We start from the raw sequence: 24663 nt of genomic DNA on the forward strand, positions 1-24663 counted from the left end.
CAACAGGTCTGCCAGCCCTTCAAAAGTGGTGATGTGACATCCACTCACCCAGCTATGAAAATAAGTGCTCAGTTCAACAACACATTCGCATACATTTTCATCTGCCTTGCGTCCATGCTCACAAAACTTTTTCCTGTACATTTCAGGTGTTAGCTTAAAACATTTTAATAAATGTCTTTTTACAGCAGTATAATCAAAATAGTCAGTGTCATGCATTTTTGCTAAAGAAGTTACAGCATTACCATGGAGTAAGGGGGTCAGGAACTGTACCCAGAGCCCTTGGTCAACTTCATACTGTTTACATACCTACTCAAACATATGAATGAAGCTATCAAAATTATCCCCTTCTTTAAACTGTGGAAGAAATTTACTGATCTTTTGTGCTTCTGGGGTCCGGTTACTCCCTTCCTCATTACCTCCATGACTCTGGCGAAGAGTCAGCATTTCCCTCTCATGCCTTCTCTGTCATTCATTTTCCTCAGCTTGTAGACTCCTCATTTTCTCGGCTGCTTCTAGTTCCATACACCTGGCCTCCAACTCAAGTCTCTTTAGCTCCAGCTGGATTTTTAAGTCCACTGCAGAAAGGTTGAGCTGTCCATTCTCCAAGGATATTGTATCTCCACTGTCAGTCTGATTGTCCTCCAGGCTGCTGTTTTCTGATGCAGCTGTAACCAAGGCTGCAATCAGGTCTGCTTTAGTCAGGTTTCCACGCACCAGTCCCCTAGCCTGGCACATCTCCGCCAGCTGGCTCCTTGTCAGCTTTCCATACTCTTATGCTGACATACTGCCTGCTCACCCTGACTAACACTAAGCTAACAAAAGAAATAAAACAATTGTAATCTGAACTCTGAGTATACACTGCGTGGCTGTTTTAAAGTACAAAACACTTTTAGAGATCACTGTACATAAGCTACAGGAATTCACCCTACCCCATACCACTACAAGCCAATTAGTATGTGAAGTAGATTCCATCACTGCCAAACACTTGTGACGACCGTGCCCTGGCCCAGCAATCAAGGAGCCTCAATCCTCACCACTAACACCAGGGAGGTCGTTTCACAGAAGAGGAAAAGATAACTAATACACACAGTAACGTACAATTTCTCTTAAGTGCACACAGAGATCACAGTCAGTCTGGGGCTGGTTGCTCCCTTGCTCTCCAGGTCCCCAATAAGACTCCCCACTGGCACAGCTATAGGGTTCAGATCTCAGCCTAGCTGGCAAGCTAACCTCTAGTACCCTCTCTGTCCAACCAGTGCTTCATGTCCCTGCCCAGGTAGCTGACACACCACACCTACACACTTTGAGAAGAGGTTATACAACCATACAGACCATCCTGGGAAAAAGGCTGGCACAGGTTCTCCAGCTGTGCCCCTTTACCCAGGCTGTACGGTAGTAAATACTGCCACCACCAGCTAATAAATATCAGCTACTCAAAGGCCCTTAAAAGGGTGTCCAATTATTACTGTGCAATATTGTTATCCAATGGTAGTACGACCAACAGTCAAGGCTTACTTTAGAGTGGCCTGTTACAATAACCTCTACAAATATGCAATGTACACTAGAGCTTATCTCTACACAAAGCAGCCACAGGTAGAAGGTTTTATAAATATTTAATAATAAATCATTAAAACACAAGACAAAACTACTACACCACAGAGATATCTAAGAGTTCAGAGATCCCACAGAAACTTAAAATAATACAGTAGGACAGGTCTGATTTCAAAGAAAAATACCTAATTAATCTTTACTAGCTTTAACTATTCCTACAAGAAATCACAGTGCTAAAATGTATATGTGAGCATAAGGCAGAGTGCTGGTAAGTTGAATATCCAAAGTCAAAATGCTTCAAGTCTCTTGTGAGAAAGAGTATTTAAACATTACTAACAAACAAGTCTCTAAGGCCCTCCCAAAATTACATCATTTTTGACACTTAGGTTTTCCCAGTATTCATATTGCATCGTCTTAACACCTGGTCTGAGTTCTCAGGCTACAAACTGCATTATTTAGCAATCTAACACCTCCTCAGAAACTTACAACAATATAAAGCCTTTCACATGTATATTCTAACAGAAACTAGAGCAATAAAGCACCTTCCAAATGTAAATTCTGGTCATAAACTTTAGCCTTAAAACAATGGGCATGAAACCTTCATCCAGCCACACTGGAGCTGATTTCTAATATGAAGGGATCACAACATGCTTCACTGGGCCAGTAGAGTGCAATGTTGTCACATATTTTGAAGTTCTACATTTCACATTATTCTTTACACTCAAGAAACATTGCCTGTATTTTACATTTAACATCAAGAAAACATGCCTGTATTTTACATTTATTTACAAATGCCAGAATTATATATCAAATTATATTTGACTAGGCTGGCAGCCTTTGCCCACCTCTCCAAAATCGTCACACCAACTAAAAAAAAAAAACATGGTTGGGGCACTTGGGGCTGTATTCAGGATGTAGGTGTACAGTTCCAGAAGTCCGAGGAGAGAAGGGCTGAGTAATGAAAGTGATCATGGTGATGTGCAGGGGGCTGCAGAGTGTGAGCCACTCATTTCAACCAAGGCCAGCCTGTCCCCTAACCCAGTGACTGAATAACATTTGGTTCAACTAAGAGAATAAGCTGCGCTTCTCCTCTGCTGTTATCCCATAGTGAAATACTGTTGATAGTGGTCATAATTTTAGTGCCTTTTTTATCTCTTAAATGACAATGATTTTTGCATTGTAGTTCATATTTGCTAATGTTTTGTGTTTGCTAATAGGATAAAGGGGATCTTATGTGAATTGATATCTCTTAGGAGTACAGTAGATTCTCTATTATCTGAACAAATTGTGACCTGGGGTAGTTTGGATAATCAAACATATAATTGAAACAGATAAAAAGCATCTAAAATCTTGTCTTTTTCTGCATGCAGGAATATACTTTTCAACCATTCAGCAATTGCAATGGACAATAAATATTTTTCACACTAGAGCTGGCTACAAGCTCAAAAACATGCTCAAGCAAGTACGTACAATGTTTACAAATTCAGACTTTGATTTGTCCTACTCAAAAACTTTGGAAGGGTGGTTCTTATAATTAATATTTCTGATAATCATCTTTCAGATAATTGACTCTCTACTGTATTTTAGGGTTACATTTGTATCCATCTAGTATCTTAACATGTTCAGCATAAAGCATAATTGCTTCAGAGCACCCATGCAAATGGATTTCAGCCTTCCTTGCATTGAACGGTGTCAGTGGCACAACAGTTAGCACACTTGCCTTTGATGCTGCAAAACTAGAAGGCTCTCAGTTCCATTCCGACACCAGGTGATTGGATTGTTGACCTTGCAGTGCAGTATTAGAAGGATGCTGCCCTCCTGAGTGTCATCCTTCAGATGAGATGTTAAACCGTGGGTCCTATCTGCTCAAGATGGTGATAACTCAAGTAGATGTAAAATATCCCAAAACATTTGCAAAAAAAGAAAGTGCAAATTCTCAGATGTCCTGGCCATATTTCCCCCTGGTAATATAAATATCTCCTCAGGTCTTCCTGAAAACAGTCCAGTAGCCTAATGGGACTAATTGTGTTACAAAAGATACATAAATCTTTATTTCATGCATGAGGTGGCTTCTTGGTTGTCACTCAGTCAGTTTGTCCAGGAGTTACTTGTCATCTTCTCAAAGACTGTGAAAAAGGGAAAGAATTTAGCACACTATAGATATGCATGTATGACTAATGTGCAACTGTAATTAAATCAGACCACGTGTTTATTTTAAGGAATTTAGGTAATGAAGCCCTGGCTGGCAGGCTACATCACATTCTGCTTTGACAGCTGCTAGAATTGTTTTATCTTAGAGTTATTTGTAAGGCTTCTGCATGGACATCTATTCGTAATTTCGCTGAATATTCCAAATGAGATAAATAGTCAGGAGTAAGGCATGTTTCTGCCTTTGCAATTTTACAGGTCATTTTATGGCTTATTTACCTATGTCCCATTCATCCGTTGAATATCCTGCAACAGTGATCCTTAACGATGAGCATAGTATAGTTATGTCATGTACTGACCATAACTAGTGATATTTTATTAGTAGTATCATTGTTACATGATTAACTCGCATCCTACTTCCTTAGGCCTTTCAATACCTACCAAGAACACATCTGTGTGTGTAGAACGTTAAGCCCCTATGTTTTGAGGGTACTTAGTCTTAAGAATATGATTTTTACTTTGCACGTTCAGTTGCCAAGTGTGCGCAATTACTGATTTTCTACTTGGAATGTTTCTGTACATTGTATCATATGTAGTTTAGGCCTTCAGGTTAGTGAAAAAGCATGCAGTGGTATCATATTTCACTGCTTGTGTATCAGCACCAAAACAAACTGGAGATGGTATAGGTTAACATGTCCTTTACTGGTAGGTTTCCTGCTTATGGCATCAGAGCCAGAAGTAACCTTGTACTTTTTTATGGGTGTCCGTATTTATATGTATAGCTGCCTGGAAGACTGATGCCCACTTGTGGCTTTATCCCATTTATATGATAAATGTCCCACAATAAATTATCTTACTATTCAGACATCTACAGTTATGGTCAGTATCCTCAAACAAATTTTACTTTTCTAAGTTAATATATGATCTGATATCCATAAACAGAGTAATTCGTATTCTTAATTCTTTAGTGGTAGCTTAATGATGTACCTAGTGTGTAAATGTTATGTTTTACAGTAAGTATTTATCATGCTGTTTTGGAATTCTTCTGTATGTACAGAAATGGTTAAGAACCAGCCATTCACTGCACAAGAGTAGCGCAGATAACACAGCCAATAAGGCACAGGTCACAGTTTAATAAATGAATAAATAAAATGTAGTTTAGTGCATTCATCCCACAGTGATAACAAGTGACTTCATCAGAACAAGTAAACCAATGGAAAATGACCCTTATAAATATTAGTAAATGATTGCAAATTAAGGAGATAATTGTATAATTAACAGTCTTTAAAGGGACAGATTCCCAGTGAACATTAAAAATTGTAAAAAGGCATTTCATCTTTGTACGATGTAAAATATTCATAAGTTGATATTGTTGAAACAATGGTACCACAGTCAAATATATATTTTTAGTTTTTAATCAATAGGCTGTAAAATAGATTGCATTGCATAGATACAGAAATGGTTAGCCAGTAACAAGGTCTCAACCTTTTGGCTAAGATCAAGTTTGGCTCACTCTTCATTGTCTAATGTGATTAGATGACTGGTAAAGCACTTGAACTTATTTATAATAAAATTTTCATGTGCACTAAATTAAAAAAAGAAAATGTGTCTTAATAGCCAGAGGAGATGACTCGACTCCGGGGCTTAAACAGACAGATCCAGATCAATATCGACTGCACACTGAAAGAAGTTGACCTTCTTTTAAGAGGTAAGACCTAGTTGCTGTTTTTCCTATTCTTTGTTTGGTGGATACTTTTCAACATATTAGGTACATTAGATGTTTTTGAGTTGTCATTGCTTTTAAGTTGACACTACTCAGCACCTCAAAGATGATATTTAGAGTAAAATTCAAAACTTGATTGATTGGATTATGTCTCTTCCTTTGTCCAGTTCTTAAAAATTTTGGGGGTACTACTGTTTGCTGGGTCCATGTAATTTGTGGTCTACATCAGTATCATCTGCACTGCTTGGGTTAAGCTTTATGTTCCTTGCCATTTTTTCCAGTTCTTTTTCAGTACTCACACTGTCAGGATTTCCTTTTTGCACTCATACAAAAGTGTCTCTTTTGATACTGAAAGATGACTGTGGATTAATGTCTGGTAACCTCATGTACCTGTGTGATAATCTTATTGAAGCAGGGTTCTCACCAGTGTTGTTGTGTTTTGAGTTTTTGCATGACTTCAGCAGCTGCTGGTGGTAGATCCTGAGATTTCAAAGCTCACCTTGCCATCATAGCCAAATCTCAATACCTTCTTAGTTGCTTACTACCTTTTGAGAGATGGAATTGAGAGGAGTACTTGGCATTTGTTCTCACCTCACTCTTAGTGTTCTGCAGTTCTAATTGCTCTACTTTTGTGTTATTTTTATTGGTCATAGTGTTTTTTAAGCAGTTACAGTCATTGATGTTTATTTTCCTGCTGTTAAAATTGTTTATTTGAAAAGGAGAGCAACACTTTTTAAAAATTTAAATATGGGTGCTTAATCCCCCCAAGCACTGCATTTTTATTCCTTAGGTGAATACTGTTTTATTTTGCTTTTCTTTTTTAAATTTTTTTTTTTTTTTGCTGCATGTGATACTTGGGAAGCATTTATATCTAGCATAGATGGAAAGATCACATTAAAATAATTCAGAGTGAAACAGTCCTGATGTAGCTTCATTATCTACTGTTGTCTCTGAGTCAACTTCTGCATATTTTAATGACCAATCTGTGGTTGTTAGAGATGATTCTCCTAAGTACCAAGAACCATAAGGCTCATGATTTTAGGACATCCCCTAACCATCCTCTACCTAAAGAGCCCAGGACTGAAAAAGAAGATAACTTTGACTTATTCTGCTGCTGGTGTATGTCCTTTAATAGTCTAGATATTAACAGGAATTCTTAATATATATTTTTTACTATTGAAATTATAACTTTGAATGATTCTGAGGTGTGCAAAATTTTAAGTTCAAGACGAGCTTCAACAAAGTAATTCAGATGCTAGTCAGTGCTGTTTTCTGAGATCAACTGTGAAAGATGAATGGGAGTCACTTTGAACAACCATCAAGAAATGTCTTTTGCTTCGTCCCTTTCTGATACCACGAAAGATGAACTTAATTCATGTATATATCCAATTCAGGTAAATCATTCTGGTATTCCTCACTGGCTCACATCTCAGTGCTGGGTCTGAGGAGGCCAGAGTCTAACCATTCTGTATCATTGTTAGCATATTTATTGGCATTAGTTGTAGTCTTGATGTGTGGGCAAAAGACTTTCAGCTTAACTCCCATCATCGTTGACTTTGCAGTTGGATTTGATTACCTCAGTGGTGATGCTTTGGTCTCTGAGATGGAGATTGGCCCAACAAGGTTGTGCTCAGCGCCAGTGTTGTCAGCATCTATGCCAACTTTGGAAGTGTTGGCTTTCTAACCATTGGGGTTGAAGATCTGAACTTCAGACCCTGCATCAAGTGGTATTTCCATTGTCCAAGGTCAGCAGTTCAGAGCTAGGCTTAATATCAACTCTCTCTTTGTCAACATTGATATCATCTGACTTCAAACTTTTTCAGGAAGCGTTGATATCCTGAGCTTTGTGCGCTGTCGAGTTGATATTAGCACAGTTGGGAATATAAGAGCTAGGCAAGTGATCACAGGACTCATAAGTTAACTAGAAGATGTTCTTTGTGTTTCACTGTTGCGGTCATCACATTTGGGTTATTTTCCTGCAGGTAGCCCTCTGTCGGCCTGAATACCAGAGTCTTGGGATTTCTGCGTCGGATGCTGTCGCTTCTTCCATGACGTCAGGTCATCAGGGGTATAAAACACATGCAATCGATGCCATTACTTCAGTCTTTCTTGCCGTGCGGTGCCCGAAGCAAAAGCAGTTTGCAAGTGCCGGTCGGCCGACTCCTGAAATTTTTGTTTTTCGAGTTTCTGACCTGAAGTCTTCAAAAAGATAAGTACCCTGTTGGGGATCCTTTTTCCTTGCTCTAACCAATGTCAGAAAAAATTAATAGTTGTCTTGCCTGCGGAAAGCAAATACCTCACAGAGATTTTCATTCTTACTGCATCACCTGTTTAGGCCCAGACCACGACGTCCCTCGCTGTTGGTTTTGTGCCTTGTTCAACGCCCGAACTATTCATCGTCGGGCTATTTTTGTCACTAAATTCTTTGGCTCTCGATCTCTGTATTCCGAAATGGCTTCGATAAGCCAGCCGATGACTGATCTTCCGAAAAAACTTAAGGGTAAAGACAGAGACAGGCCGCATAGGTCCAAAACTGCCGACGATGCTACTGTTAAGCTAGTCGCCAGTCTGCCAGTACTCAGTGACGCGCTTTCGCAGCCCCTGATACCCGCTTGTACAGATTCTCAGGCCTCTACTGAGACCCATTCGGAGTCTGGTATGCCGCGAGATGCTTCGACTATGGAACCTGTGGATGTCTCTACCTTGGATGGGTCCAGAGCCGCTGTGTAGGCACCAGCTTCTGAGGGTGTATTCAGGCCTTCTGATTTTCATATTAAACCGATGACTTCATTTCAAACCAAAAATGCCGTATTTCTCAGGCCTAGAGTTTACACTACACCTAGGAAACCGATGACCAAAGCACATTGAACTGCACCGGGAACCAAATACACTGACACAAAAAACTAGAGGATGAATGGCACAATACCCAGCCGGTGTGTTGAAATGCAAAAAACACCAAAAATCCACAGTAACGAAAAGTTGCTAAAGGTCAATAAACGCTCCAAGATGCTGTAGTTTAAAAGATGTCTTTAATCTTACGAACAAGTAACAAAATGCGTCGACCTAGGTTTCGTCCGACTACTCGGACTTCTTCAGAACAATGCTACAACAAAATTCTAGTCCTTAAATAACCGCTTTAATTGCTTTCATTGTTCAATTGAATCAAAAATTGCATAATTAATCATAACCTCCTTAAAGAGACGACTCAGTAAAAGACTTGAATCGTTAGTAATGTCATAAGATTACATAAAAAACAGTACTAATCTATGTGTTATGGTAATATTGATACAATGTGTATGTGTGTGTTTATAATCACATATATAATGTATATTTCTATATAGATTTATATATGTGTATACTGATAAAAAGTGTACGCATTGTATGAAGTGACTTATAAAGTAACCATAATTGAAAAAACATGTGAAAAAATTGAATAAATAAATGTACATATAATTCATTGAATGATTCATTGGATAAATATGTTGTACAATGAACCAAATAAATACCCACATGTAAATAAATAAATGAAATACCTGAACATGTTAATCGATAAATAATAAATCATAAGATTAAATTCCCAATATAAATTACATTGTTAAATAAAGAATATATATATATATGTGTCACCTGCCATCTACCCTCATATATTAAGTCTGAGGTGTAGACCGAAGTCTATGGATATGTAAATGGACACGTATATAAATAAATGTGTATACAACTTATAAACCTTAATTTGAAGAACGAACGACGTAATAAAGATGAATAAAAAATGAACAACGAAATAATGAAATTAAAATTAAATTTTAACCGTGAATCTCTAAAGTGCTCGTGTGATAAAATGTTACAAAACATTCTTAAAAACATTCTCAATAACATTCCCTTGAACATCTTTGAAAAGATAAAACCTGTTTTTGTTAAAAACTTTAAAAACTTTAAAAAAACTTTAAAAAAATCAATGGGGTGGCATCAAGTGTGTAATGTAATATGTGTGAAAACCCAAACTGGTCTATTGGTACATATTAAGTACCTTTGATGTGATGTAACCATAAAATGGGTTTGATGGTAATGTATTCGTTTAGACCCGGGTGTTGATTGGCATTTAATAAAATTTGCATTTTTAATTCCACTATATCAAGATTGTGTTTGGTGGTCTTGCCCTGCGGGTCCGACTCCTGGTGAAATACCCCCATGAATTTAAAACTGTGAGTATTAAATTGATTAATATGTCTTGCTAGTGCATTGGTCAATTTCAACTTCTTAATGTCCAATAAGTGTTCTTTAATCCTGTCACGTAACAACCTGCAAGTTTTCCCCACGTAAAAACTTTCACAGTTTTGACATATTGCAATGTACACGACATTGCGTGTGTAACAATTTATATGTTGATTGATCCGTACATTTTGTCCATTAATGGTCATAGTGTGGTTGGTGTTAACAATGTGTTTACATACAGAACACCTTCCACAATTAAAGCTTCCCTTGGGTTTATTTGAAAAACTCAAAACCCCTGTGTTAATACTCTCAAATAGCTCTTTGAATGATGTGTCCTTTCTAAATATGTAACTAATATTACCATTAAAAAATTCCCCCATTTGGTTGTCCAATTTAATGAAATTCCAATTCTTCTTAACAATACTCCTCACCATTTCAAATGTGTCATTGAATGTAGTAATGTAAAGGGGTACACCATTACCCACAAAATTATTATTTTTGTGTGTGGTGCTACTGTTGTTACCCATGTGGTGAATTTGTGTGTTACTGTCAACGTTATTATGTATTAAGGCCTTGTAAAAAACATTTTCCCTTTTGTTAATTACTTCATTTGCTATACTTGTACAAAAATCACGTGGATAACCACGGTTTTGAAAAAGTCCAATAATAAATTGTACTTGGTTGTTGAAATCCACTTCTTCGCTGACCATTCTGGCAGCCCTGACCAATTGGCCCTTAACCACGGCTCTTTTCTGGTGGTCAGGGTGCCAACTGTCGTAGTGTAAATATGAATTTGAAAAAGTGGATTTTCTGTAAATGTTGGACGTCACCCTGTTTATGTTTTTATCAAAGGTTAATTTAACGTCCAAATAACTTATACTTTCCTGACTAATAGTGAATGTAAATTGTAAAAACCAAACACTGTTGTTAATGTAATCAATAAAGGCTTTAAGCTCTACCTGTTCACCACTCCACACCATAAATAAGTCGTCTAAAAAACGACCGTAAAACTTAACGTGTGTGAAAAACTCTGAATTAAACAAATAGTTTGTTTCCCAATATGTTAAGACAAAATTGGCAAAATTGGGGGCACAAGCTGCCCCCATAGCCACACCACTCTTTTGTTTATAATATGCACCATCAAAATAAATGAAATTGTTATTTAAAACAACTCCCATAAGCTTAGTGAGTACATTAATTTTGTTTTGGTCATATAAATTGGTGTAAAACAACTGCTCCTCCAGCCATTCCAAACCCCGGTCATGGGGAATCACTGTAAACAAATTACAAATGTCCAATGTGATAAAAGTATCCCCATAATTAAATGTAATCAAATTAATCTTGGATAAAAAATCCCACGAATCTTTAAGTATGTGGTCAAAATATTCAATACCAGGTTTAAAATAATGATCTAAGTATTGGCTGATGAAGTGAGTTTTGCTACGTTTACCATCGACAATTGCTCTGAATTGCAACTTGTCCAACCCCTTATGTATCTTAGGGATACCAAAAATCCCACTTATAACTGGGTATTCATTGTGTAGAAACCGCCAATCGTGTTCATCTAACTCACCCTGATGCAACATGTCATAAAGTGTCGTGTCTATTCTTCTGTGGGCTATATTTATTTCATTTCTACTAACTTCCTCGTATACGTCACTAGTTAACATAGCATTCATGTAACTTACGTAATCATGATGGTCAACAATAACCACTCCACTGCCCTTGTCGGGCTTCATAATTCTAATACTTTTAGTGGATAAAATGTTTTTAAGTATCCCTTCCTCTCTCTTGGTCATGTTGTGGTGAAGTTGCTTGTTGTTATGTTTCTTAAACAATTCCCTTAAATCATTTTCTGTGACTTTCTCAAAAAAGGCCACTTTTTCGTGATTGGGGGGGTTGTAAGTGCTAGGTCTAGAAAGACTGGGTTTGTTAATTGTATTAATATCCCAAGAATTATTATTATATAACATTTTTAAATTTAATTTACGAGTAAATAATTTTAGATCTATAATTGTGTTTACAATGTTACCTCTCCTACATGGGACAAAACTGAACCCTTTAGAAATCAAATTAACACTCTCTTTGTCAAAACTTTGCTGTGTATAATTATATAATTTGAAGTCTCCTTGGTCGTTCTCAACTATTGTAGGATTAGAAAAAAGTATACATTCACTTTCATCATTGTAACTATTATCAGTGGGAATGTTAGTGTTGTAATTTAATTCAAAATCCACATTAACTACATTCGTCAAATCACTACATGTATCACCTACATTAAGTTGAACAACACTAGTATCAAGTGTAGGTAATATCTCGTTATATTCATATATTGAAAGATCACATAGCGAACACCTGCTGTCCGTTTTGTCCAACACATTCGCTGAGTTTATGTCATACAAAGAAGGAACAGTCAAGCCCACAAAGGACTCGTGCAAAAAAGACTGATTCCTATCCAAAAAATCCCCACACAACGAACCGTCGTCCGAATTAAGTGTATGTGAAGCTTCCGCTCCACAAATGAAATCTTGATGTAGAATAGGGGCAAAACTGTTTAAAACTTTAACATCAGAACAATCACAACCAGGCAATGACGCTCCATTCTGTGCGGTATAAGGAAAATCAAGTTTCTTACCAAGTACCGTATAGTGGTGGACGCCATCGGCTACTTGCGCGTCCGCCACTCGTTTTTTGAATAATTCACCTTCCTGTAGTAATCCGCATCTCTCCTTGGACGAGTACCTGTATTCTCGAATTCTTCATTCTCGTCAAATGTATGTTCACCCCTAAGTCTCTTGGATCTTCTAAGACCATCAATGTGACTCGGGCTACTTGCTTGGTGTTCTACATGGGTGGTTAGCCGTGGAGGGGAAGTGATGTCATCAAGTTCGTCCAGCCGTTCGGTCCTGTCTGTTTTCTTGGCGTGTTCACGAGTCAATGGTTGTGATTTCGGGTATACCATCCCGGATGCGTATATCTTAGAGTCTCTCTTAATTTTACTCTGTTTTTTTTGATACAAAATATCACAACTATGTTCAACATCTTGAATAATGTTGACATAGTTTGTGTAGTAGTGATCAAACAAAAGATCTTGACTAATGTTATTGTTCAACTCTTCAATATCTAATAGTAATGATTCGATTTTTTTGTCATTATATTTGATCATTATTTCCAAAAGGGCCAAACCAGTGTTATTAAAGAGTTCATGTAATTCTGTGAGCATGTCAGGTTCCCGCTCACTACCATTAGGATATCTCCAAAGTCTGAGCCCTTTGGGTACTTGCCTTAATTCAACATTCCTACGCAAGTACCCATTTTCCATCTGTGTACGCTTTAACCTGAAGAGTTTCACTTCAAATTGTTTAAGTAACTCTTTCAAGTTACCTTTAGGTATGTGGGTATTTGTTGGTTCTCGAACCGTGGGTGAATTAAAAGAGTAGTTATTAGATTTCCAAGAAGTGGTATTGACCGGCTGACCTCGGTCATGAAATCTCACCCTGTTCTGTCTTTGTACTTCCGTATTGTCGGCACCTCTCGATACCGAAGTGCCAGTACCAATTGAAGCTGAAACAGAAGGCAATGGAGAAGCTTGGGTAAGCGGTAAACCCAAACTATCCAAGGGTGAATTGTCCACGGTAGAGTTAGATTTAGACATGAGTTCATGTATAAGAGCAGTATGATGTTTTAACTGCTCATTCATTTCTCTTAACAGCACACCCACCTCGATTGCGCCGTTTTCATCCTCCATGACAAACACCACTGAACTGCACCGGGAACCAAATACACTGACACAAAAAACTAGAGGATGAATGGCACAATACCCAGCCGGTGTGTTGAAATGCAAAAAACACCAAAAATCCACAGTAACGAAAAGTTGCTAAAGGTCAATAAACGCTCCAAGATGCTGTAGTTTAAAAGATGTCTTTAATCTTACGAACAAGTAACAAAATGCGTCGACCTAGGTTTCGTCCGACTACTCGGACTTCTTCAGAACAATGCTACAACAAAATTCTAGTCCTTAAATAACCGCTTTAATTGCTTTCATTGTTCAATTGAATCAAAAATTGCATAATTAATCATAACCTCCTTAAAGAGACGACTCAGTAAAAGACTTGAATCGTTAGTAATGTCATAAGATTACATAAAAAACAGTACTAATCTATGTGTTATGGTAATATTGATACAATGTGTATGTGTGTGTTTATAATCACATATATAATGTATATTTCTATATAGATTTATATATGTGTATACTGATAAAAAGTGTACGCATTGTATGAAGTGACTTATAAAGTAACCATAATTGAAAAAACATGTGAAAAAATTGAATAAATAAATGTACATATAATTCATTGAATGATTCATTGGATAAATATGTTGTACAATGAACCAAATAAATACCCACATGTAAATAAATAAATGAAATACCTGAACATGTAAATCGATAAATAATAAATCATAAGATTAAATTCCCAATATAAATTACATTGTTAAATAAAGAATATATATATATATGTGTCACCTGCCATCTACCCTCATCTACTTCATACAATGCGTACACTTTTTATCAGTATACACATATATAAATCTATATAGAAATATACATTATATATGTGATTATAAACACACACATACACATTGTATCAATATTACCATAACACATAGATTAGTACTGTTTTTTATGTAATCTTATGACATTACTAACGATTCAAGTCTTTTACTGAGTCGTCTCTTTAAGGAGGTTATGATTAATTATGCAATTTTTGATTCAATTGAACAATGAAAGCAATTAAAGCGGTTATTTAAGGACTAGAATTTTGTTGTAGCATTGTTCTGAAGAAGTCCGAGTAGTCAGATGAAACCTAGGTCGACGCATTTTGTTACTTGTTCGTAAGATTAAAGACATCTTTTAAACTACAGCATCTTGGAGCGTTTATTGACCTTTAGCAACTTTTCGTTACTGTGGATTTTTGGTGTTTTTTGCATTTCAACACACCGGCTGGGTATTGTGCCATTCATCCTCTAGTTTTTTGGACCAAAGCACATTCTCAGGCTCACATGCCACAAAAACAAATGCTTAGAATGGCTGAAGACCTTATTACTTTAATTAGGGGAAGTCAGCCTTCCCCTTCAAAAAGACCAAGAACTGAATTTCCTTACGATTGTTCTGATCAGGAGTCTGATAACTCTGACCCTTCTGATTACCAGGACATACCCGTATCTACCTATGAAGATTCTGATGCAGAGGATTCCATTCCCTCTGCTTCCCCGCCAGAAGATTTTTCTTTTGGTGAAACCCTGCATACCCTTAGCATTTCCGCTGGGAGAGCAAGGTCTACTCTCAGTCCAAAAAGAGACTCAGGGAATTTTTAAACTTGTGTCAGCACAGGCCTCTAGCTATCCCTTCTGTTCTAGAAATTGTGGATGATGTCTTCTTGGAATCCAGTCTTACCCCCTGATAGTTTGCCACCAGCTCCTAGAAAACCTGACAGGTACTACAGAGTACCTGACTCTCTCAAATTTCTATTTAAGAATCCCACTGCGGATCCTGAAACCATTTCCCTGGGACCTAAAGGCATTAAGGCTACTACAGCCAAAACCCTACCCCTTCGGACAAGGATGGGGAAGAAAGTTATACACCTCTGCTACTCTTGCCATCAGGGCTTTAAATTGCTAGTTTCATATGTTAAAGTATCAGCAACATATTATGGAACTAATGAAACAGAAAATGATGCTGATTCCTGATTGTGCAGAACATAAAGATTTAAGAGTTAATGCATTCTGCTAAACAAGTTGGTAAACATACTTTGCAGTGCGGTTTTGATGCCTTAGAATTATCTTGTAGGGCTGCTGTCACTGGGTCTGTTCTTAGAAGGCATACTTGGCTTAAGGAACAAACCTTGCCAGACCATGTCAAAGCAAAATTACTAGATGCACCATTAAACCAAGCGTGTCTTTTTGGCAATAAAGCAGAAGAAGTAAACCTCCGTTGTATGGTAAAATCTCACAATGACTTATCCTTAACTCTTCCAAGCCTTGCCCAAGTACTTGCACCTTTAGGAGTTAAACTTGTCCTGCATGCCAAAATCTGGGAGTACATTACCAAGGACAGATGGGTCCTAAACATCATTTCCCAGGGCTCAATCCCAACCCCAAGAGGATGGCCAGACCTCCCCCCAAACCAGTGGGCAGAGGCCCAAAAGCAAGTACTTTCTCTTCTCAATGTCAAGGCTATTCAGCCTGTCCCAGCAGAGCAAAGGGGACAAGGCTTTTATTCCAGACTGTTTCTGGTGCCCAGAAAAGAAAACTCTTGGTGTCCTATTATGGATCTGTCTATTCTAAACACCTTTCTGATGGTTCCAAAATTCAAAATGCTTACTTTCCAACAGCTGCTTCCTATGCTAGCCAAGGACTCGTGGCTAGCAATCCTAGACTTAAAAGAAGCTTATCTGCACATCCCCATAAGGGAATCTTGCAGGAAATACCTACGTGTCAGAGCAGGCTCTATGCACCATCAGTACTCTGCACTTCCCTTTGGCTTATCTACTGCTCCCAGGGTATTCACAAAATGTCTAGCTCCAGCCATTGCATATTGCAGGCAGAGAAGGATTCACATTTACCCATACTTGGACGATTGCCTGATTCAGGCGGACAGTCAGGAATTGCTACTACAACACCTGACATTTGTTAAGAGACTTCTAACTTCACTGGGGTACACCATCAACGAAAATAAATCACACCTGGTACCCAGTCAACAGATTGTATTCCTGGGAGCAAGCTTGAACACAACGTCCCAAATGGCATTCCTCACTCCAGAAAAACAAATTGATTTGACAAATTACTTCAATCTACTGGCCATCAAAACCCAGCTATCTGCAAGAAAAATACTGCAAGCCCTAGGGTTCATGGCCTCATGCATTCTACTAATTCCATATGCAAGACTGTATTTGAGGAAACGTCAGTGGTACTTAAAAAGTCTCTGGTGTCAACACACTCAGGACCTGGAAACAATGATTCCCATCATTCCTTGCCTAAGGACAAGGGTTCCTTTGGTGGGCAGAGGCCTGCTACCACAACAAGGGACTCCCTTTCACTCTACCCCCTACCACCCAAACCCTAACAGCAGATGCATTAGAGTATGCATGGGGGGCTCACATGGCAGGACAATGCATTCAAGCCAAATGGAGTCCAAAGCAAATGCACCTGCATATCAATCATAAAGAAATGTTCACTGTACAGAGTGCTCTGACAGCCTTCAAAGGCCTTATACTTCCAGACAACTATTGGTAAAGACAGACAACACCACAGTTATGTGGTACATAAACAAGCAGGAGGGAACACATTTCTACCCACTCTGCAGATTAACCATGGCTCTGTGGAACACAGGCCTGAGCAACCAAGTGCACCTGCAAGCTCAATTCCTGCCAGGCAAACTAAATTCACTGACAGACGACTTGAGCAGAAATCTCATGGACCCACATGAGTGGAAACTGGAACCCAAAATATTCAAGCATTTGAGGAACAAGTTGGGGGCACCAGAGGTGGACCTCTTTGCTTCCCCTCAGAACTGTCAGTTGAGCAAATATTGCACCAGAACTCCCCACAGCCAAGCTTGGAAAGTGGATGGCCTGTCCTTTACTTGGAAAAGCCTCTCAATCTATGCCTTTTCCCCCTCTGCCCCTCCTCTCGAAGGTCAAACAGGACAGGCCAAGAACAATCCTGATTGCACCAGACTGGCCACGCTAGCACTGGTACTCTCTTTTGTGCCTTCTGACAGTAGTGCCACCATGGCACCTGCCTCAGACCCCTTCCCTGTTGTCCCAGCAGGAGGGCCAGGTTTTGCACCCTCGGCTACAGACCCTAAACCTAGCAGCCTCACTCATCCCCTAAACTCATCACCAGCAGTCCTCAGTAAGCAGATGCTGGATGTCATTCTTGAGGCAAGGAGGCCTAGTACTAGAAAATCATATTCGTGAAAGTGGAAAAGATAATGTTCCTGGAGCCAGTCTCAGGGAATGAACACAACTGTGCCCAGCTTACCTCATGTACTAGATTACTTAACAGAAATGCTCCACAAAGGCCTAGCCTTCTCTTCAGTTAAGATTCACGCCTCTGCCATCTCAACTCATTATAATACTTAGCCACCCCACTTCTGTCACCCTCTGGTCAAACAGTTCCTGAGAGGAGCCAAAAATGTAAGACCCCCCCCCCCCCAATGAGAGCTCCCACTCCTGCCTGGGACCTTAACTTTGTATTGGAAAAACTCACGCTTCCATCCTTTGAACCTGCTGCTACAGCAAAGTTAAAATTTCTCTCATGGAAACAGCTTTACTTCTAGCCATCACTTCAGTAAGAAGAGTGTCTCAATTGCAGGCCCTTATGGCCGTGGAACCCTTCATTATCTTCTATGCGGACAGGGTTTCCCTCAGGACTAACCCATCATTTATGCCCAAGGTGGTATCTAGTGTGGCTTTAAACCAATCCATTCATTTGCCAACTTTTTTTAAGCATCAGAATAAAGGAGAAAGGATCCTGCATTCCCTGGACTTACACAGGCAGCTTAGGTTCTATCTGGACAGGACTAAGCCTTTCAGAAAATCTGACTAGCTGCTAGTCAGCTTTGCTACAGGGGCAGAGGGCATGGCCATTTCAAAGTAAACTATTTCTAAATGGATAGCACACTGCATCCATTTCTGCTACAAACACCATGGGAAACCTACCCCACAGGGGATCAGAACACATTCCCCTAGGGCTCCATCAACCTCTACAGCATTTGTCAGGGGAGTCCCTGCCAGGGACATCCTGGAAGCTGCAACCTGGAGCTCTGTACACAACTTCACAAAGCATTACCACTTGCCTATCTTTTCTAAATCCAGAGCTGGATTTGCCACAGCAGTCTTAGAGGGCCTGTTTGCCAGCCCTAATGCTTCTTGATTGCCTCCATCTATCCTCAGCCTTGAGAACCAACCCAAGTGTGATGACTGCAACAGTGGAACACGAAGAATATAGTGCAGTTGTGTACACTTACCATAAATGTAGATGTCTGAGTATGTTCGAGTGTATTCACTGTTGCAGTCCTGGTTACCCTCCCTCCAGCCCCCTGACTTCTCTATACTTCTACCTGTTCCTTTTTGTTTGGCCATATCTTATAAGATTGGTATTTACTTTCTACTGGGGTTGTTCCACACCATGTAATTGCTTCCTATTCTGGGGGCTCCTGACATCTGGGGCAAGAAAAATTGATGTAATGGCGTCTGCTGCATGTTTTATACCCCTGACGACCTGATGTCATGGAAGAAGCGACAGCATCTGATGCAGAAATCCCAAGACTCTGGTATTCAGGCCAACTGAGGGCTACCTGCAGGCAGATAACCCAAATGTGATGACTGCAACAGTGAATACACTCGAACATCTACATTTATGGTAAGTGTACACAAATGTACTTTCTTGCCATCCTTTGCAAGCATTTAATAGTGTTCATGTTTCAAATCAAGCAGGGTTGTACGGGATAACCCAAGTGTAAATTTGTGTCTGCCCATCCAGTCATCAAAATTTGCCATAAAGGCTGACTCTGTAGTACTTTGCTTGACCTGTAATGGGCATTGTCCTGCATATGCCACCCTCACTGGCAACACTTTTGAAGTCTTTAACCCCCCCCCCCCCGGCAACAGCAGATACGTCTTTGAATGACCTTTAGCATCTTTTAAGACAACAAGACAAAGGGACCAAAAACCTCCTGTATGACTGTTACAACACAGCTGGACCGCATCCAATTTCTTCATAATCTTTGGACCTGTCACATCCAGAGGAGGCATGCAGACTGGTACCCTACAATCGAGCACCACAGATGTCAAGGATGAGGCAGCTGTAGATAGTCAACCATCACCACAGGCGAACCCATATTGGGGAGGTACTTGAGAAGATTAGGCAGAGAAGTGGATGCCTTCCAGATACAGCAAAATCTCACTTAACTGGCACCCCTGGGGATTGGTAGAAGCTGGATAAGTGTAGTGTCTGGTTGCTTGAGAGCAGCTTTGTGATTTTTGATTGGCTGTTATACTAGCATACGAGCCAATCAAAAATCGCAAAGCAGAGCCTCTTCTCTTCAATATGGTGACTTGGGAGTGCTGGTTACTTGTGTTCCGGTTAATGGAGACTCTACTGTACCTCAGTTTTCTTTCTGGTTGCTTCCTGCTATAGAAGAAAATGTTCAACTTGTTGTTAAGCCTGCACAAGACAACCCTGATCTTGTAGTACCTGTCCTGAAGAAACCCAACATGGTCCTCCAGCATTCCAAAGACTTTAATCTACAGGACTGAGACCCCCAAGCTTAATTCTGTTATTGCTGTGGCCGCTTTTAAAAAGGCATTGATACAGCAGAGTCCTGCTCTCCTTCCCAGGTTGAGGAAGCAAGGCCCGTAGATGAATATGGAACGTATATTTGTATGCGTTTAATGTTTCCCTGTGACCAGTAAACAATCTTTGATATGTTAAGGTTCCAGCAAGAGCAAGATGACAAAATCGGTCAGTAGAAGAATTGCCAATGGACAGCTTAAACTTAAATTATAGTTGTACATGGCACTTATGCCTTCTGTTGCCAGCCCATCTGCGTGATTTGCACATAATGTAGCTGCTGTTGCATCTCAAGCCGCTGACACCAGTATTAATGTGTGTACATTATTCTCACACTGCAGTATCATTCGACTATTTTTTCAATTTATTTGACAAAGTGGAAATTCATTTTCAAAACCTGCTATTTTTTTTTTAAATATCATAAATTCCTTGTCGGGCATTGTGTTACAAGCTATAGAGGCTTATTAGTTTTTGTAAGGGCTTTTTTGTGTTAAAATTGTACTGCTTTTGCAACTTAAATTTAAGTGTTCATGTTCTACTTACAGGGAGTATTAAAACTACGGACATTGTAGTGCTTATGACACTTTACCTTAGTGTTTTTTTTTCAGTCATGTCCATACAGGGAAAGGAACTGCTATTTTAATCAAGACGCGTGTACTGCTTGCACATCTGCTTTGGTTTTGGGAGTGTTTGGAGAAGTGTTACTGTGCATCAGTTAGAACTACTCAAAGTGAGTCCTTGTGGTCACCACAGGATCAGTTAGAGCCTCAACCACTGGTGTGACATCCTGTAGTGGACGTTCAGTTCATCAGTTCCTCCACTGGTCTCTCAGGGTTTCTCTAGTGTTGCTTCTTCCACCATCACAAACTGCAGCTCAGATTATGTCCTCTGCAACTCTTCCAGTGTCAAAGGACGTCTTCATTTTTAGGTTACAGAAATGGTTCAGGAGATTCTTAGGGTAGCCAGGGAAAGAGATATTTTGCCCTGGATAAACAGCCTTTCCCCAACTGGTCTTCTTTCCATGATGTTTTACCTAGAAAAAAAGAATTCACTTGCATAAAGTGCAGTGAAAAACACCAGTGTGGAAACACAGCAGTCACAGCTCAAAATGTCCACAGGTAAAATAGGCAACAAACAGCAGGCAACAGGTAAAATAAATCCAAGTATGGAAACACAGCAGCCACAATTTAAAATATCCAAAAAGTAGGCAGCAAACAGCAGGCAGCAGGTAGAATAAATTCTAGTTTAATGTATATACAAACTGGTAGAATTTGTGTTTTACATTGTAGTACATAAAGATGAAATTCTTAACTTAGGCTAGAGTTTATTGCGGGTATTTGGTCTGGGAATTAAAAATCCATACCCAAGCATTGTGATGCAGAAAATCATGAAGGTAGTCAATCAAGTAAAGACAGAGACAAGAGTTCCATTTGCTATGGATTCCCAAGGCCAGGACTCTGAGTCTCAGGAAGCACATATAACCCATCTGTCGCAGATTTCTTTTTTCTGAGTCTGTTTCCATGATGAATGATGACATTTTTGGGGTAGAACAAGTGGATGTTCCCTCTGAAATGAAGAGATACTAGAAGTTATAGCAAGTGGAGGTCCCACAAATTACTTCTATGCCTCTGTTTTGCCAGCACTGGAGAATATCTTTAATGCTGCTGACAATAATCCTGATTCTCATCTTCAGTCCCTGAAAAGGCAGATAGATTTTATAGAGTTTCCCAGGCTAAGAAATTCTTGTTTTCTCACATTTAGTCTGATTCTGCTGCCATTTCTGCATCCATGCAAGCTGTCAATAGGCTTTTGGTGAATCTTAACCCCTTTCCAGGGGATAAAGAAGGGAAGGTCTTGGATGTGTTTGGGAAGAGAATTCTCTCTCTTCAACCACTTTGACCTTTAGAATTCTCAACTACCAGGGCCATATGTTGAAGATTGTTACACTGTACAAAAACTTTAAGGGAATACTCCACTAATCTACCTTCAGAGAATAAAGCCTTTCTGGATCCCATTCTGTTTAATATTCATCATGTCTCTAAACATCACCAACAAATGTGTGTATGATTGTGCAGATACTGTGTCTAAGGCCACTACTACTTTTCTAAGCAGGTATGCTTGGGTACATATAACCAAAGGTTTGCAGATGGAAGTTAAATCTGAGATTCTGAACTCTGCTTTAGATAAAGTTGTTCCTTTTCTTCATCTGGTCCTTAAACAATTTGATGAAAGTGAGAAATGACTTCAGAGAGTTAAAACTTTTCAGGCCTCCCACTATAAATCAAGTAGATCATCTACTTCCCTCAGAAATCTGTCTAAACATTCCGTGCCCTTTTCTGGCAAACAAGGCAGAAAGAAAAGATGGCAGGAGGGTATCAACATTAACAAAACACACAGATCTTTTTAGATAAGATGACAATCTATGTGGACCTCCCTCCTGCAACTATATCTCTAACTGTGTCCTGGGCATAGGACCACAATCTCTCCCTTTGCAGTCACATGCTAACACTATGAGTAACAGATCATCACCTTTAGGCCACAGTTACAAAGGCATTTATTTCAGATTTTCTGATTCTGAAGAAAGAACTTGCCTGGAGCCGTAGATCTTTTCCTTCTCAGATTTACTGTGTCTGGCTCACACTATACGTTCTCTGCATTACCATTTGGTTTGTCCACAGCTCTCAGAGAGCCTAACCTCAGGCATGTTTTGCAGATTTCTAAGCATTTTTAAGACAAGACAACTTTCTATCTTAAACAATACACAAAGCCAAACTAAACCACTTCAAAAAATGTGTAATGGACAGCTTCGGAAACTCCTCCAGACCAAGGTTCCAAAATAATAATTGATTAAAATAAGCACTTTCATTTTACAATGAAAACTTCATCAGATATAGACATTTAAAACTACTTTATTTTTAACACTTCTCAGATACAGAAAGTAAATCATGTGATTGTAAAGCCTCTCAGTGAACCCATTCCATTTAAAGAGACATGAACCAAAATAAACTAACTACAGCATTTAGAAATAATGAACATTGAGCTGTGGAGTACACACCTTCTACCCAGCAAAGCTATTAGCCAGCAAGCATATATGTATATATATATATATATATATATATATATATATATATATATATATATATAGATAGATACGGTGGTGGTGCTGCGATCGCGTTGTCGCCTCACAGCAAGACGTTATGCTGTTCGATTCTCAGCTAGAGCGTCTTCTGTGTGGAGACATGCGTGAATGGGCGTACCTTCGTTGAAGGTTGTGCGTCAGGGCTGGCAAACGCGGCACGTAAAAAATCTACTGGCAATCATTAGCGGACCGGAGTTCCGCTGTGGCGACCCCTAACCGGGGAAAAAGCCGAAAGACACAAACAAATTAGATATAGATACATAATATATTTATGTATATAAAAAATAAAATCTGTATGTATAAAACAATAAATATATATTAAAACCAAGCAAGGGAGGGAGAAAAGAAAGCAAGAAAATATTAAAACTTACTAAAAATATTCCACAATATAAAATTGTATCTTTTATCTTAATATAGCCTTTAATTTCAGTAGGCAATTAATACAAATGTGTTCATTAAGTCCTGGCCAACTATTAGAGTTTAATCAGAGTTGCCAATAAAGTTCACACTTCTCAAGATTGAAGGTCCCTGATCTCCCCCTCTCATTCAGGGAGAGTTTTTTTACTAATAATAAAAAATCTAAAATCATGCCCCGGGTTTCTTTGAATGTGTTTGGTTAATGCATTCATTACTTTTACTTTCCTAATGTCTAGCAATGTTCGTAAATCCTTTATTTATGTTGTCTTTCATTAATCAGACATCGAGGTAGGCAACGTGCGCTTCATGATAGGTGCAGATAAATTTCAGAATTTCAATGCAATTGTTTATAAACTCAGTAAACTGAGGGTATTAAATCCTTTTCACCATCCTATAGGATGAATATGCCCTCCAAAATACATATGTAAAATTAACAGGAGGTATAAAAGCTCTGAATTAAATATATACTTTTTCTCCCCCCACTGTACCATGACAATATTGGCAAACAGTCCACTGCATGGTGATCCCATACGCTTCTACTTTGGAAGTACAGCTTTTTTTCATATATTATTTTTCAACACAATTTCTAATAAGTTCATGTAATCTTGGGGTATGCCTTTATCAAATAAAAAAAAATCAAGAAACCATTCTGATCCCAAATTATGTAGTATAACGATATACAAGTCTTTAACATCTATGGTGATGAACACATAGGAGGGTTTATAAGGAATGGCAATAATTTTTCTTAAAAAAAATATCCCAAGAATCACAGCACACGTAGTGCTTGGGCCACACGTAATTTTAACTTATTATCTAGATATTTATCACATGGATAGGTGATACTTCCTCAAGCATCAACAGTGGGGTGCATTAAAAGTTGTGCAGTGCTTTTATGAATCTTGGGTACTACAGAGGTAGATGGATTTACAGGATTAATCACATTAAATAGTTGTATTCGTCAATATTCATTTGTTGATCGGTGAATAAATCTTGAAGATTTTCTGATTTTCAAATAAGCACCATTTAGTTCATTGGTGGAAGCTTTAGATTGTGTTGTCTGCCAAGAGCTCTTTCATTTTCAGAATATAGTCCAAGTTGCTGATGATTATTAGACCACCCC

At 38.8% G+C, this 24663-nt stretch overlaps 1 protein-coding gene across 5 annotated transcripts in view; it reads left to right on the forward strand.

The window, feature by feature from the left end:
• Positions 1-24663, forward strand: part of TAB3 (TGF-beta activated kinase 1 (MAP3K7) binding protein 3) — a 1373830-nt gene that overhangs the window by 1140700 nt on the left and 208467 nt on the right. For 3 of the 5 annotated variants that reach the window (XM_044072385.1, XM_044072387.1, XM_044072389.1), the window contains exon 4: positions 5317-5407. The exons of the other annotated variants lie outside the window; for them this stretch is intronic. In XM_044072385.1, the coding sequence (XP_043928320.1) occupies positions 5317-5407 (91 nt within the window). The remainder of the gene's footprint in view (positions 1-5316; positions 5408-24663) is intronic. 5 annotated transcript variants of the gene reach the window in all.

The sequence above is a fragment of the Protopterus annectens genome, chromosome 5.part0 (assembly GCF_019279795.1).
Source record: "Protopterus annectens isolate FY-2018-M chromosome 5.part0, PAN1.0, whole genome shotgun sequence".
Taxonomy (NCBI): domain Eukaryota; kingdom Metazoa; phylum Chordata; order Ceratodontiformes; family Protopteridae; genus Protopterus; species Protopterus annectens.